Genomic DNA, 14,833 nt, shown 5'->3' on the forward strand with positions numbered 1-14,833 from the left:
ATATATATATATATATATATATACACACACATACACACACATACATGTAATCGATATTACATATTTACAATTTATTACAGTTTTGTGTTCTAAAGTTGTATTCCAATAAATATATATTATGTTCTATCTAAATATCTTGATTATTGTATCATAAAAATGATTAAATGTCTGATGTTCACATTGTACTACAATAAATTTTTCACTTGAATATAATCAATATATGTCGGAGTCATAGTAAGGGAAATTGAGGAGTCGGAGTCGCAGGTTTGGCTTACCGACTCCACAGCCCTTCCGGCCTCTGCTCCATTTGTTGTCAATGGGACCATCAGAAATAGTCAAGTGCTCTTCTCAACATTCTCTAGTACTCCCATAGACAATTAATGAAGGAGATGTAGTACAAGCCCAACACTGCTCCATTCAAGACATGCCTCTGAAAAACACTGTTCTTGAGGGTCCCAACAGTTGGACCCCAGCAAGCAACAAGTTATCCCTTATGTTTTGGAAAAAAGACAACCCCTTGAACAATGTCTGGACATCTGTAGGGTGTTAAGACTGGGTTCATGGGAGTTTTTTTTGCGTTAAACTATTAACCATCAAATGGTAAAGTTGAAGATTCATACGGACATTACACAGTTGTGGCCAAAAGTATTGACACCCCGGCAATTCTGTCAGATACTACTCAGTTTCTTCCTGAAAATGATTGCAAACACAAATTCTTTGTTATTATTATCTTCATTTAATTTGTCTTAAATGAAAAAACAAAAAGAATTGTCCTAAAGCCAAATTGGATATAATTCCACACCAAACATAAAAAAAAAAAAAAAAAAAAAAAAAAAAAAGAGGGTGGACAAAAGTATTGGCACTGTTCGAAAAATCATGTGATTCTTCTCTAATTTGTGTAATTAACAGCACCTGTAACTTACCTGTGGCACCTATCAGGTGTTGGCAATAACTACATCACACTTGCAGCCAGTTGACATGGATTAAAGTTGACTCAACCTCTGTCCTTTGTCCTTGTGTGTACCACATTGAGCATGGAGAAAAGAAAGACCAAAGAACTGTCTGAGGACTTGAGAAACCAAATCGTGAGGAAGTATGAGCAATCTAAAGGCTACAAGTCCATCACCAAAGACCTGAATGTTCCTGTGTCTACCGTGCGCAGTGTCATCAAGAAGTTTAAAGCCCATGGCACTGTGGCTAACCTCCCTAGATGTGGACGGAAAAGAAAAATTGACAAGAGATTTCAACGCAAGATTGTGCGAATGTTGGATAAAGAACCTCGACTAACATCCAAACAAGTTCAAGCTGCCCTGCAGTCCAAGGGTACAACAGTGTCAACCCGTTCTATCCGTCGGCGTCTGAATGAAAAGGGACTGTATGGTAGGAGACCCAGGAAGACCCCACTTCTTACCCCGAGACATAAAAAAGCCAGGCTGGAGTTTGCCAAAACTTACCTGAAAAAGCCTAAAACGTTTTGGAAGAATGTTCTCTGGTCAGATGAGACAAAAGTAGAGCTTTTTGCGCAAAGGCATCAACAGAGTTTACAGGAGAAAAAAAAAGAGGCATTCAAAGAAAAGAACACGGTCCCTACAGTCAAACATGGCGGAGGTTCTCTGATGTTTTGGGGTTGCTTTGCTGCCTCTGGCACTGGACTGCTTGACCGTGTGCATGGCATTATGAAGTCTGAAGACTACCAACAAATTTTGCAGCATAATGTAGGGCCCAGAAAGCTGGGTCTCCCTCAGAGGTCATGGGTCTTCCAGCAGGACAATGACCCAAAACACACTTCAAAAAGCACTAGAAAATGGTTTGAGAGAAAGCACTGGAGACTTCTAAGGTGGCCAGCAATGAGTCCAGACCTGAATCCCATAGAACACCTGTGGAGAGATCTAAAAATGGCAGTTTGGAGAAGGCACCCTTCTAATACCAGGGACCTGGAGCAGTTTGCCAAAGAAGAATGGTCTAAAATTCCAGCAGAGCATTGTAAGAAACTCATTGACGGTTACCGGAAGCGGTTGGTCGCAGATATTTTGGCTAAAGGTTGTGCAACCAAGTATTAGGCTGAGGGTGCCAATACTTTTGTCTGGCCCATTTTTGGAGTTTTGTGTGAAATGATCAATGTTTTGCTTTTTGCTTCATTCTCTTTTGTGTTTTTTTCATTTAAGACAAATTAAATGAAGATAATAATACCAAAGAATTTGTGTTTGCAATCATTTTCAGTAAGAAACTGAGTATTATCAGACAGAATTGCAGGGGTGTCAATACTATTGGCCACAACTGTAAGTACCATATTTAAAAAATAAAACACTAAATCCAAAACATATCAAATAAAAATATCCAAAACAGAGAAACATACTGCATTTTATATTTTCATTCATACATTGTTCTCCGCATTAACATAATAGGAGTACATGAACACAAAACACAAGTTTGGGGATTTTTTGACATGGTGTAGTATTTGAGCACATCGCTTGCCATCAGAAGCCAGTTGTAATAGAGTTCGTTAAAACCATATAGCTGGAATATATGAAAACGTAATGCTTCTCTTCTGACTGACTCATTTCCATCTATTCAATCACACATATATATATATATGGTAGGATGATACGCTTGACTAGTTTTGAACAATATTAATGGCAACTGAGAAACACTACTAGAGCAGAGTGTTTCCATGCATCTCATTAACTACAGCCATTTTCACTCCTTAATTGCCTTAAATAATAAATACCTAAAATGTGATCACTTTTTTGGAATAACTATTCTGGTTATTCATGAGGTTTTTTGCTACCGTGATGTTCCCACACAGCGAGAACAGGAACGTCAGAAAGATATAGTGCGTGTGAAAAGGAGAATAAAAATGTATTGTGACAAATGCAGTAAAATGGTGCGAGGTGAAGAACAGCCTGCAAATAGATACCCAGGAGAGCCCGAGACGTCGGTGCGCACTGTCAGATCTACTCCCCTTCTAAGTGGAGACATCAAAGTAAAATAGGGTAACAGCGCGAGACTCTTGAAGTATCAGACAAAACAAACTGTTGTACGAGGATGTGAGGGGATAGCCGGTGGCTCCATATCAGCCTCAGACTCCCATTACTGCACCATGAAAAGGAATATATTCGGGCTGAAACTGCACAGCGTCTCCCCCTAGCTCCATGCACAAAAGGGAAAGTGGAGCCCTGAGGCCGCGAGCAAACACATCGCTTCTAGTTGCTACGGGTAACATGGATATTCATCTCACTGACCCACTTACTGCAGCTTCCCCCCTCCTATACCAAATGTGCCCCCTCCCCGCTCTGCCAGAGGCAGACCTGACAGAAGGGTGGCGAGGAAAGAGAGAAGCTGAGGATGAAGTGTGTGAAAGAGGAACCACAGATTACACATCTCCACTTGTTTTCTAGGATTCTCTGTGCAGTCACCACTGATGCCCCCTTTCTTCCCCAACCCCACACAAAGCCTCCGCTGTTCAAAATGAGCAATAAAAATTAAAAAGTATACTCTGCTCCCTCCCATATCTTGAATAATACAAGATCTAGCACTGGGGTTCAGTCAGCGTCCTCCTCACAGCCGAATATAAAATAGTAGAAAGAGTCTATGGCGTTCTTAAGAATGATCGTTTCACGATAACCTTTCCTTGTTCATAGTGTGAAAAGATTGTCTGCACAGCGCAAAAGATCATCGTTCTCGGCAGTGCATAATGTCTAAAGAGGATTCTTCACTACCAAGAACAATGGCAACCGATGTGCACTGAGCGAACCATCACAGAGCGCTTACTGTGCATCATTTACTTTGGTCTGCCTGCGTGAACCTGCTATTAAAAGACAGCTGATCGGTAAGAGTATACCAATTGGTGGCCATGTAATGCACACGTGCAGCTCCTCATGAGCTTTCCAGATCAGTACGTGTCACTCATTCACATCGCCAATTAAAAATTGGCGCAAACACTGACTCGCAGTTACAAAACTTTTGAATGCACTCCCGAAAATTTTGCCTTTATGTTCCTACTACATGCACACTTTACCTTTGGTGGTCTCACTCTCTCGCACCAGGAACGTTCCTCGTGGATTCTCTTGGTTCAGCAGCAGTCGTTCAGACTCTCTACGGGTAATCTTGCCCAAGTACCACCTGCAGGGGGGTATAGCCAATATCACTACATTTCATGGACTTGACCAGAGAGGTTAGCATATACCAAATTCTAGGAGAATTATAGTGTAGAGAAAATGACTATATAAAGGGTGGCATGCAAGAGGATATAGTGAAGCTCCTTAAAGTTGTAGTAAACTGGTACAGTTGATAAATATATGACCCAAGGACTGCCATAAAACACTAGAACCGAGAAGAGGTCACAAATGGATTCTGTCACTCCATTCAATATGTTCAGTCTACAGGTCTCCATCAACCTTGTAAGTCCTATCATTCTCCTCTCTGGAGTGAGAACTGCTTGAAGTCTACTCCTATTTTGGGTTCACTTAGTGAGACCCTATTCATCGAACATTTAGCGCCTATCCAACTTTGGAGGGATAATTCCTATTAAGAAACACTCTTGACATTGTTATACTGTGTACTGCACCCTCAGGCACGAACATAACAGCGAATCCATATTGCTTACGGTGCTCCTTTAAATGGTTGACATGACTATTCTATACAGTAAAATTACACGGATAACCCACAGAGTGGCAAATAATGCCACATAGCCTCTGCCTGTCCTACTGACCCATAGTAAGAAAACAGTCTGAAGACGGTTCCTCAAGAAGATAACGAAGGACAATGTTATACTCCCTATGACCTGCCACCACTGACATCTGAATGCCTCCAATAACAGCATATTAAAGGGGATCTGTCAGCGGTGTTTTGCTACTTTAGAGAACAGCATGATGTTGGCAAAGAGAAGCCGAATCAAACAATGTACAACCAAGTTTACTGGGTGCAGCCGTTGTGACACAGAGCTTTTAGATTTAGAATGAAGCAGAGCTGAGAAAGCTAACCCCGCCCACAACATGTACCAAATCCATAGACAGTGAGGTACTTAGTTGCCCGACTAGTCAAGCAATGTTAATCTGTTAATGATAAATCCTTTCTGCCATCTTTAGATTACATAGCAAAAACCTGCTGATAGATTGCCTTTAAAAAGAATGGCAAATTATGCCAATATTACCATATTTAAATGACCTGAAAAGACGACGCATAGCTTGAAAAGGCATATGTAAGGGAGGGTGGTAGACAGCAGAGTCAGCCATTCATCTCTCAAGTACTCACTCTTCCGCCTGGATGGAGTCAGAAGGAGCCACATAGTTGCTGGGAATATAGCCTGTCTGTCCTGAGCTGAGTGAACGAGCCAGCCACCAGTCACCTTCCCTGCAAGACAGAAATCATTATTTCTATACACCGCTTGCAAAAATGCTTACAGGACATACAATGAACAAACTGGATCATGCAGTACCCATCTAGCCACATACCTGATGTCTGGTCTCCTATGATTCAGCATGTGAGAGAAAGAAACAAGGGATCATACATGGTGACAGAGAAGCAGCGCAAGATTGTGAAAGAGAGCGTCCAGCATGAGCCAAAAAGACAACTGATTAGAATGGGAAATCCAACTAACAGATAAGACTGGATTTTAGGCAAAAACCCTCAACATGATAGGATAAAAGTTAGGAAGAAAAAAAGTAATACTCCTCACACAACTGTTAAAGGCAATGTCAACCTTACAACAATCTTTGTTCCTATTTAAAAAAAAAGCAGCAACTTACAGATGGTCATCTAGAATTTTCTATAGCAGACCTGTGTGCTGCCAAGAAAACACCAAAGAAATCCTGAGTAACCAGACTCTGCAGTCATATGCTACTTCCCAATTCTCATGAACATGCTCTTTGGAGGTTACAAAAATTAAGAACCAGAGACTAAAGGATCAGAACACTCAGGACTTGTTTGCAATCTAACCATGGGGAGACCGTTATACATAGGAGCTGTATACACAAAATTCTAGGTTTTTGATGAATATCTGCAAAGCTTTCTATTTTTTATTTTAGATTAATATGAAAAATATTGTGATGCTGGAAGTACACATTCAGTCATGACCGAAAGTGTTGGCACCCTTGAAATTATTCCAGAAAAGTATTACTCCCATAAAATGTTTGCAAATACACGTTTATTCCCTTTGTGTGTATTGGAAAGTTTTATTATACTTACATGCAGGGCGGTCCGGTACGATGGGTGTCACTGGTCTTGGTCCGGTGCCTCCCATCTTATGACCGCCGCCAGATGCTGGAAAAGGTCAAAGAGCCCCAACACATGAACACTGCAGAACTTTGCTCTGCCCTCAACAGGGCAGAGAAGTACGCCTGCGCAGGAGCACGATGCCGGGGAGGCCTGTGTGAATGGTGCAGAGTCATGTCATCCACAAGAAGCAAGCAGGAGGGCAGCGATCATAAGAAGATGGGAGGCACCAGACCAAGACCAGAGACACCCATTGGAACGGACCGCCCCGCAGACAAGTATAAAACTTATTTTTCAGTTCTTCCTGGTCGGATTGGGGGCTTATATACAGCATTATTGAATGCTGTATATAAGCCCTGAAAGGCGAAGGCCTTATATTGGCCAAAACTGCTGACTGGTGCACTTTAAGTCATAATCCTTTAGGGAAAGTGTCTGGTTGACAGATGAGACCAAGACAGAGCTTTTTGGTAAAGCACATCATTCTGTTTACCCACAACAGAATAAGGCCTACAAAGAAAAAACACAGTACCTACAGTCAAATATGGTAGAAGTTCAAAGATGTTTTGAGTTTGATTTGCTGCCTCTGGCATTGGGTGCCTTAACTGCGTGCAAGGCATAATGAAATCTGAAGATTACCAAAGGATCTTGGGTTGCAATGTAGTACTCAAAGTCAGGCAGCTGGGTTTGCATCCTAGGTCATGGGTCTTCCAGCAGGACAATGACCCCAAAAGAACAGTGGTTGAAAATTCCAGTTGAGAGGTGCAAGAACTTTGTTGATGGATAAAGGAAGCGGTTGATTGAAGTTATTTATTCCAAAGGGTGTGCAACCAAACATTAAGTTATTGGCACCAAAAATTTTATCTGGACCATTTTTGGGGTTGTGTGTGAAATTATGTCCAATTTGCCTTTTTGTTCTGTTTTTATTTGTGTTGTTCCAATATATACAGGAAATAAACAAGTGTACAACAAAATGTGTGTAACTGCAATAATTTTCTGGGAGAAATACTTCAAGTGTGCACCCTTGAAAGTGTTTCATAAAATGGTCATGACTGTCTATATATTTTGTGGGCGTCTTTGATAAAGGTATTTAAATGGATAGTAGAAAAAAATAAGAATGTTTTTAAAATTTAATTAATCCCTAACCGCTTTCCTCCCTCTGCTCAGTTTTTGCACTTTCCTCACTTTCCTTGGAGACCAATATTAATGGACATAGCTGCTCATTGCGTGATCTACAGTCTTGATTGATAACATTCATTTTAACATAAATACTGAAAAACAGGGGGAAAAATAGAATTTCATGTGGGGTGAAATTGTGAAAGAGAGAATGCAATTCAGACACTTTTGGGGTTTTGTTTCCACAGAGGTCATTGTGCTGTAAAGTTATCTGATAACATTATTCTACAGTTGCGACAACATCAAATTTAAGGGAAATAGAAAAAAAAGTAGCGAAAAAAATTCAGAACCATGCAAAAAAACAAAAAAAAAACAAACAGAAAAGTCGCCATTTTCTTTCATCAACAGCTTTTTTATTTTTACGTCAATGGAGCTGGCGTATTTATCGATACCATTTTGTGGTACATACGATGAAATCAATTGCTTTTTAATTTTTTATAGGGGTAGACGCAGATACTGAAAACTGGCAATGCTGGCGTTTCCATTTCTCTCTTGATGGAGTTTATCTTACCAGTTTAATTTTTTTTTTTTATATTTTGATAGATCAGGCTCGTATGGAATTGGCAATACAAAATATGTTTATTTTTAATGTATTTATTTTTTACTTATTGGCAGACGGGATGGGGGATTCAGGATCTCATCGCTGCGGCAGGAATTGCAACGACAGGTGGGGAGGAAGCACCTTTCTGCCACAAACATGCATTGCTCAACGTGGTCAAGCGTGTATGTTTATTTGTAACCGAGAAAGGAGAATAAGCCACAGGAACAGGAACAAATGGTCGGGCATGTCCATATCCAACATGCCCCATCCTTGCCCCTCAAGTCAATAGCTACATGTAGGTTTGTCAATGGCTGAAGTGATGTGTTCCCTCCATCAATACGGCAGAATTATATTCTTTGGTGTAGAAGAGCACTCCTGTGTTAAAACTACACCTCGCTTACATGTGCTTGAGGGAATATACCAGAGATGGTCTTAAATAACAATCCACTTCCATAGGGCTATTCTAGGAAACACTATTTTAGCAACGGTATCACCAATGTAATGCAGCAGGGGGCATCGCATTTCTGTCAGGGCCTATAATGTGTAACCTATTCACACCGCTTGCAATCAAAGATCTGCGACTCCGTTCATAAAGATAAAAAAAATATTATATATACATTGTGTATATTTATTAGTAACAGTAGGCTTCCCATCTGAGGATGTTGCACAGGAAGAAAACTCCCATGCGGAGAAAGCAGAGGAACTCCTAAAAATTAGAAATGGTATGGAACAACGCGTAAGAAAAAAAAAAAACGGTTTTGTTCATGAGATTCTTTGTTATAATTTGTCAGCAGGTATGAAATCACAGAGCTGCATGATGTAGTGGCAGAGAGCCCGATTCCAGTAATGTATCACTTACCGGACTGCATGGTGCAGTTTTGATAGAATCCCGCTTTTCTCTGCTGTAGATGTAGCAGTGGTCAGAATGCTCAGCTCCGTATAACTTCACCCACCAAGAAAGGCAGCTTAGTGTGCTTTAGGCACTCGTTCAGTGGCTCTGTCAGGGCTCAAGTCCAAAACCCGTGCAAAATGGGATTCATGCATATGTACCGATGGGGCCACAGACTATAATGGTGCCAACGTAGTAGACTGCATCGAGGCGTCAGTTTCCAGTAGATGTAGAAGCACACAAATGATGCACAGCAGAGCACACGTTCACTTTGTTGGCAAGCCCCAACAGAGCCACTGACCAGGTGCCTGAACGCAGTGTGACCGCATCCTTACTGTACATCAGGGGTGGGGAATCTTTTTTCTGCCAAGGGCCATTTGGATATTTATACCATCCTTCGGGGGCCATACAAACTCCGCCCACAAAGTATATCCTGACTCTCGCACTGGTTTTATGACTTAATCTTTCATTGCATGCCCTTCAATGTTCAGTAGTGAACACTGCATGTGTGTGCTAACAGAGCAAGATGAAATTAATGAGCATGTGGCAATCAAAATACAGCTCCCTGCCCAAGAATGCAGTCCCTGAGAGTCTGCTCGGGGGCCTGATAAAAGGTCATCGAGGGCCGTAAATGGCCCTGGGGCCTGAGGTTCCCCACCCCTGCTGTACATGGTCAGCAACCTGCTAATCTGTATCATTGGTGGTGGAGTTACACATGAAACCTGGTCCTATAGTGATAATCTCCTGCTAATAAATCACTGATTGTATTGAAACTACAGCAAACTACTGAACAAGTGACATCCCTGTAATCAGGCTCTCTGCCCATACATCATGCTGCACTCAGGTTAAAATCAAAAACTTACTGACTGAATCCCTTTAATTAAAGCAATATCTAAAATAAAAAAGACTCCATTAAACAGGTTTGAGAAATTGCCGATTAAGGCTAGTTTCACATTTGCGTCTTTGCGCGCTGCGCATCGTGCGCAAGTAGAAACGCATGCAAAAACGCATCATGCATTTTTGCTTGCATTTATGCGCATTCGTTCTCTAGGGGTTAAAACCAGTGTCTACACATGTTTACACCAAAAACGCATGCGCAGATGAACGCATGTCCATGCGCACGCCTGTGTTCCCATAGACTGTAATGCATTATTTTGTCGCATTCCATGCGCAAGCGTGTGCATGCATTTTGCCGCCTTTCGGCGGACCCAAAAATGCAACAAGTTGCGTCTGGCGAGCCTAGGCGCACACCTTGAAAAAAACGCATGTGCATGAAAACGCATTTGAACACGTGCAAACGCAAGAACATGCGCACGCCACGTTAAACATAGTTACGCATGCACATGGATGCGCTGCGCAAAAAAACGCTAGTGTGAAACCAGCCTAAGAACCTTACGCGTCAAAACCATAAGGGCGAGCTCCTAGGATCTACGCACTTTTTTCTATGCTATTTTTAAAGCATGCAAAATAAAAATCTTTTTTTTTTTTCCATTGTGGTGCTGCTGGATACAGCTCTAATTTTTGGAGCATACACATAGTATAGGCTGTGTGGCAAATAAGAACTCATGCTCATCAGCGAGCCTGCCGGAAGAGGACATGATATTAATATTTTAGGGGATTGCCGGACAAGCAATTAGGGCAGGGGTATCTGAAGAATACACTAATCGACAAGACTATACATGAAGTTACTGATGATCTTTGGAACCTGGATGAAAAGCAAACAAAGCACACAAGAAAAATACAAAGTAGCCACAGAAATGTTAATTGCTGCCACTCTGCGTAGGAGGCTAGAGGTCTAATAAATAATGAGGCCAAACATGATCCACTCACGTGTTGTTGACGATTTGTAATCTGTCCCCCTTTTTGAAGGATAAGTCTGTTTCTGTCCGAGACTCATAATCATAAAGGGCTACAAAGGTGGTGACGCCCCCTACAGAGAGAAGGAGAGAATGGACAGTACTTTAACATACCTGGCTTATAAACCCCCCAAAACACATCAGTAACATAGAACTCCTTAGTACAAAACATAACTCAGTTACAACCCATGGCGCAGATTTCTAGTGGTTGGGACCAATCATTTCAGTCCTGTGAACATAATACAATTGCTTCTCTAAAGTTGGTCATTAACTTTTATTGTTACATCTAAACCCAACTTAAACCCAGTAAAAACCTGGAGATTCCAGTTTAAATGCAGTTAAAGGGACACGAACCCTGAAAAAAAAAAAAAAAAAAAAAAAAAAAAAGAAAAGATACAAGAAAACAGCAAAACAATCCCAACAGTCTCGTAGAAAATCTGCAGAGAATACTCCTACTAACCGGTCTCATTTTTAACTAGCACAAGCTAAGAGCGGGGACTTAGCCAAGAGGGTTTGGTCTTGTGATTTGTGTGTCTCACAATAGAGGGGGCGGAGGGGGGAGGCTCCTGCTGCAGTTAGACATCTTGGTTAGAAGAATCATGAAGTTATGAAACTGAAAATATCCAGTACTCAGTACCTTTGCGACTGAAAAACAATCACTGATGTGCCCAGGAAACTGCAGCACCCAAAATTTATACTTAAATCAATATTTGCATGCACACCATGTTTGATAAAGTCCCCGAAATATGTTACAAGGACATTTTATAGGTCTAATAAATTTACTTTTCAAGTATTCTGCATTTAGAGGATCACTGCTGGACACACACCTTCAATATGGATGCCAAGTCTAAAGACCCCCCCAAGCGAGCGATCCAGGAAGGGAGCAAGTCTATGTGTGCCCATTCTTCGCTACACTCACGTAAGCCACCATTGAACCAACCAGATATTATAGTTCTTTAGGTTTACTCTGAGCGCTGGATATTTTCCTGTTTCATGTGTTCATCCTGGTACATACCACAGGCACCTGTTGGAGTTGGGTCTATAGCAGCAATCTCCAGTCTAGATGATCTTTGAACAGAGACAGCGGAAGATTGTTTGAAAGCTAACCTTGCCTCTAGGTGTAATGGTAGACACCCAGTGACCAAAGACCTCCTCCTTACACCAGGGGAGTCTGTAAATGGGCCATCAATTTTGGAGCACGGTCTCAATTTTAATCTTCCATTTGTTTGGCGAGAATGATATGGCTGATCTACTGGGACACTATCAATATAAGACCAAAAAGTAGGATCAGTGGTGACAGTGGAGGGAGTTTTTCTATGCATTATTGCCATTTAATGTTCCCGTAGACCTGTTTCACGTTTCAGTTTTCTGACATCAGTCAAAATCCGCCAGAGTGTGAAAAAACGGATCAGTATAAAAAGGCGAATCCGTTGCCAACCGTGAATTGACAGAATCGGCCAACGGATCCGCCGCCCATAGGCGTCCATTATAATGCATGACGGACAGCGACGGATCCGTTGCTATCTGCTCTTTTAATGCAAACAAAAAACATTTCATTGTCTGTCCACTCCAGACAGCGGACGCCAAAATTATGACGGATCCATCAAAAAACAGATGCAACCGATGACCATCCGTCAAAATCTGCTGTAATGCAAGTCAATGAAAAAAAAAACGGATCCGCCCAAAAAAATGGTGGTTCGTTTTTTTTTTCCAAAATGGCGGATTTTCACAGACGCCAAAAAAACTGACGTGTGAAACAGGCCTTAAACAACCCCTGCTTAACCCCTTAGCGACAGAGCCAGTTTGCAGCTTAATGACCAGGCCAATTTTTACAATTCTGACCACTGTCCCTTTATGAGGTTATAACTCTGGAACGCTTTAATGGATCCCGCTGATTCTGAGACTGTTTTTCGTGACATATTGTACTTCATGTTAGTGGTAAAATTTCTTCGATAAGTCTTGTGTTTATTTATGAGAAAAACGGAAATATGGCGAAAATTTTGAAAATTTTGCAATTTTAAAACTTTAAATTTTTATGCCCTTAAAATCAGAGAGATGTGTCACAAAAATTTCTTAATAAATAACATTTCCCACATGTCTACTTTACATCACCACAATTTTGGAAGCAAATTTTTTTTTTGTTAGGAAGTTATAAGGGTTAAAAGTTGACCAGCGATTTCTCATTTTTACAACAAAATTTACAAAACCATTTTTTTTTTTTTTTTTTTTTTTTTTTTTTTTTTTAGGGACCACATCATATTTAAAGTCATTTTGAGGGGTGTACATGACAGAAAATACCCAAACGTGGCACCATTCTAAAAACCAGACCCCTCAAGGTGCTCAAAACCACATTTAAGAAGTTTATTAACCCTTTAAGTGCTTCACAGGAACTAAAGCAATGTGGAAGGAAAAAATTAACATTTAACTATTTTTTGCAAAAAATTTACTTCAGAACCAATTTTTTTTATTTTCACAAGTGTGAAAAGAGAAAATCAACCATAAAATTGTTGTAAAATTTCTCCTGAATACGCCGATACCCCATATGTGGGGGTAAACCACTTTTTCAGCACACGGCAGAGCTCGCAAGGGATGGAGCGCCGTTTGACTTTTTCAACGCAGAATTGGCTGGAATTGAGATCGGATGCCATGTTGCATTCGGAGAGCCCCTGATGTTCCTAAACAGTGGAAACCCCCAACAAGTGACCCCATTTTGGAAACTAGACCCATTAAGGAACTTATCTAGATGTGTGGTGAGCACTTTGAACCTTCAAGTGCTTCACAGAAGTTTATAACGTAGAGCCGTGAAAATAAGAAATCCATTTTTTTCCACAAAAATGATCTTTTCGCCCCCAAATTTTTATTTTTACAAGGGTAACAGGAGAAATCATACCCCCACAGTTATTGTGCGATTTGTCCTGAGTACGCTGATACCCCTTATGTGGGGGGGGAACCACTGTTTGGGCGCATGGGAGAGCTCGGAAGGGAAGGAGTGCCATTTTGGAATGCAGACTTTGATGGAATGGTCTGCGGGCGTCATGTTGCGTTTGCAGAGCCCCTGATGTGCCTAAACAGTGGAAACCCCCCACAAGTGACCCCATTTTGGAAATTAGACCCCCTAAGGAACTTATCTAGACATGTGGTGAGCACTTTGAACCCCCAAGCGCTTCACAGAAGTTTATAAATGCAGAGCCGTGAAAATAAAAAGTCTTTTATTTCCACAAAAGTGATTTTTTTAGACCCAATTTTTAGACCCCCAAAGTTGGTAAATAGTGGAAAGCCCTCAATTCTTGCTCCAACCCTAACCCCAACACACCCCTAACCTTAATCCCAACCCTAATCATAGTTCGCCCAAACCCGAGCCCTAATGGAAAACTGAAAAAATATATTTTCTTTATTTCGTTATGTTGGCCTAACTAAGGGGGTGATAAACGGGGGGGATTATGTACTGTTTTGTTTATTTTGATCACAATGATAGTTTATCATCGTGATCAAAATGAATGAATGGAATCTGCCAGCCGGAGCCGGCAGATTCCCTGCGAGCACACTGCGCATGCGCCTGCCATTTTCCCCGGATCCAAGATGGCGGCGCCCACCGGAGGACGTCGGCAGGATGCAGGACCACCGGGAGGGGATAGAGGACCACGGAGAGGTACCGGGGGGGGGGGGGGGGGAAAATCGGGGACCCTCTTTCTCTCTCCTCTGATGTGCGATCACATCAGAGGAAAGGGAAATTTAATGCACAATCGCGGCTTCTTTTTTTTTTTTTGCGGTCGCCGTTATAGGGTTAATAACGGCGATCGCAAAAGCGGGGTCGGTAAAAACCGACCGATTCATGTACTCTGGGGTCTCTGCTACCCCCGGCAGCCGAGACCCCGGAGAAAATCTGACACTGGGGGGCGCTATTCACTTTCTCCACAGCGCATTCAGCCCTTGTTGTTACACTACATGAAGGGGCAGCATTCTTAACAAGTAAAATTACAAGGTTGTTTGTGTTTACAAGCACTTTGCAATTTTAGCCATTAACGAACATGCAAATAACCCTTTATCAAGTTACAAAATGGATTTGCGGATGTACTAGGAATTAGCCAGTGACCAGACTATTCCCTCCATAACAGGTCTGCAAAGACTGTGCATAGTTTCCATTCCAAAAACAGCAAGCAC

The 14,833-nt window shown here is 41.5% G+C and overlaps 1 protein-coding gene across 2 annotated transcripts in view; it reads right to left on the bottom strand.

The window, feature by feature from the left end:
- SRC (SRC proto-oncogene, non-receptor tyrosine kinase) overlaps window positions 1-14,833 on the bottom strand; it is a 60,764-nt gene that overhangs the window by 17,759 nt on the left and 28,172 nt on the right. Inside the window, exons 3-6 of one of the 2 annotated variants that reach the window (XM_073555279.1) lie at window positions 10,647-10,746; window positions 5,454-5,468; window positions 5,254-5,352; window positions 4,019-4,122 (exon numbers count right to left, since the gene is read on the bottom strand). In XM_073555279.1, the coding sequence (XP_073411380.1) occupies window positions 4,019-4,122; window positions 5,254-5,352; window positions 5,454-5,468; window positions 10,647-10,746 (318 nt within the window). The remainder of the gene's footprint in view (window positions 1-4,018; window positions 4,123-5,253; window positions 5,353-5,453; window positions 5,469-10,646; window positions 10,747-14,833) is intronic. The other variant, XM_073555280.1, reaches the window with a different exon arrangement.

Source organism: Dendrobates tinctorius, unplaced genomic scaffold, assembly GCF_039654945.1.
Source record: "Dendrobates tinctorius isolate UK_male_01 unplaced genomic scaffold, ASM3965494v1 ptg000223l, whole genome shotgun sequence".
NCBI classification, from domain to species: Eukaryota; Metazoa; Chordata; class Amphibia; order Anura; family Dendrobatidae; genus Dendrobates; species Dendrobates tinctorius.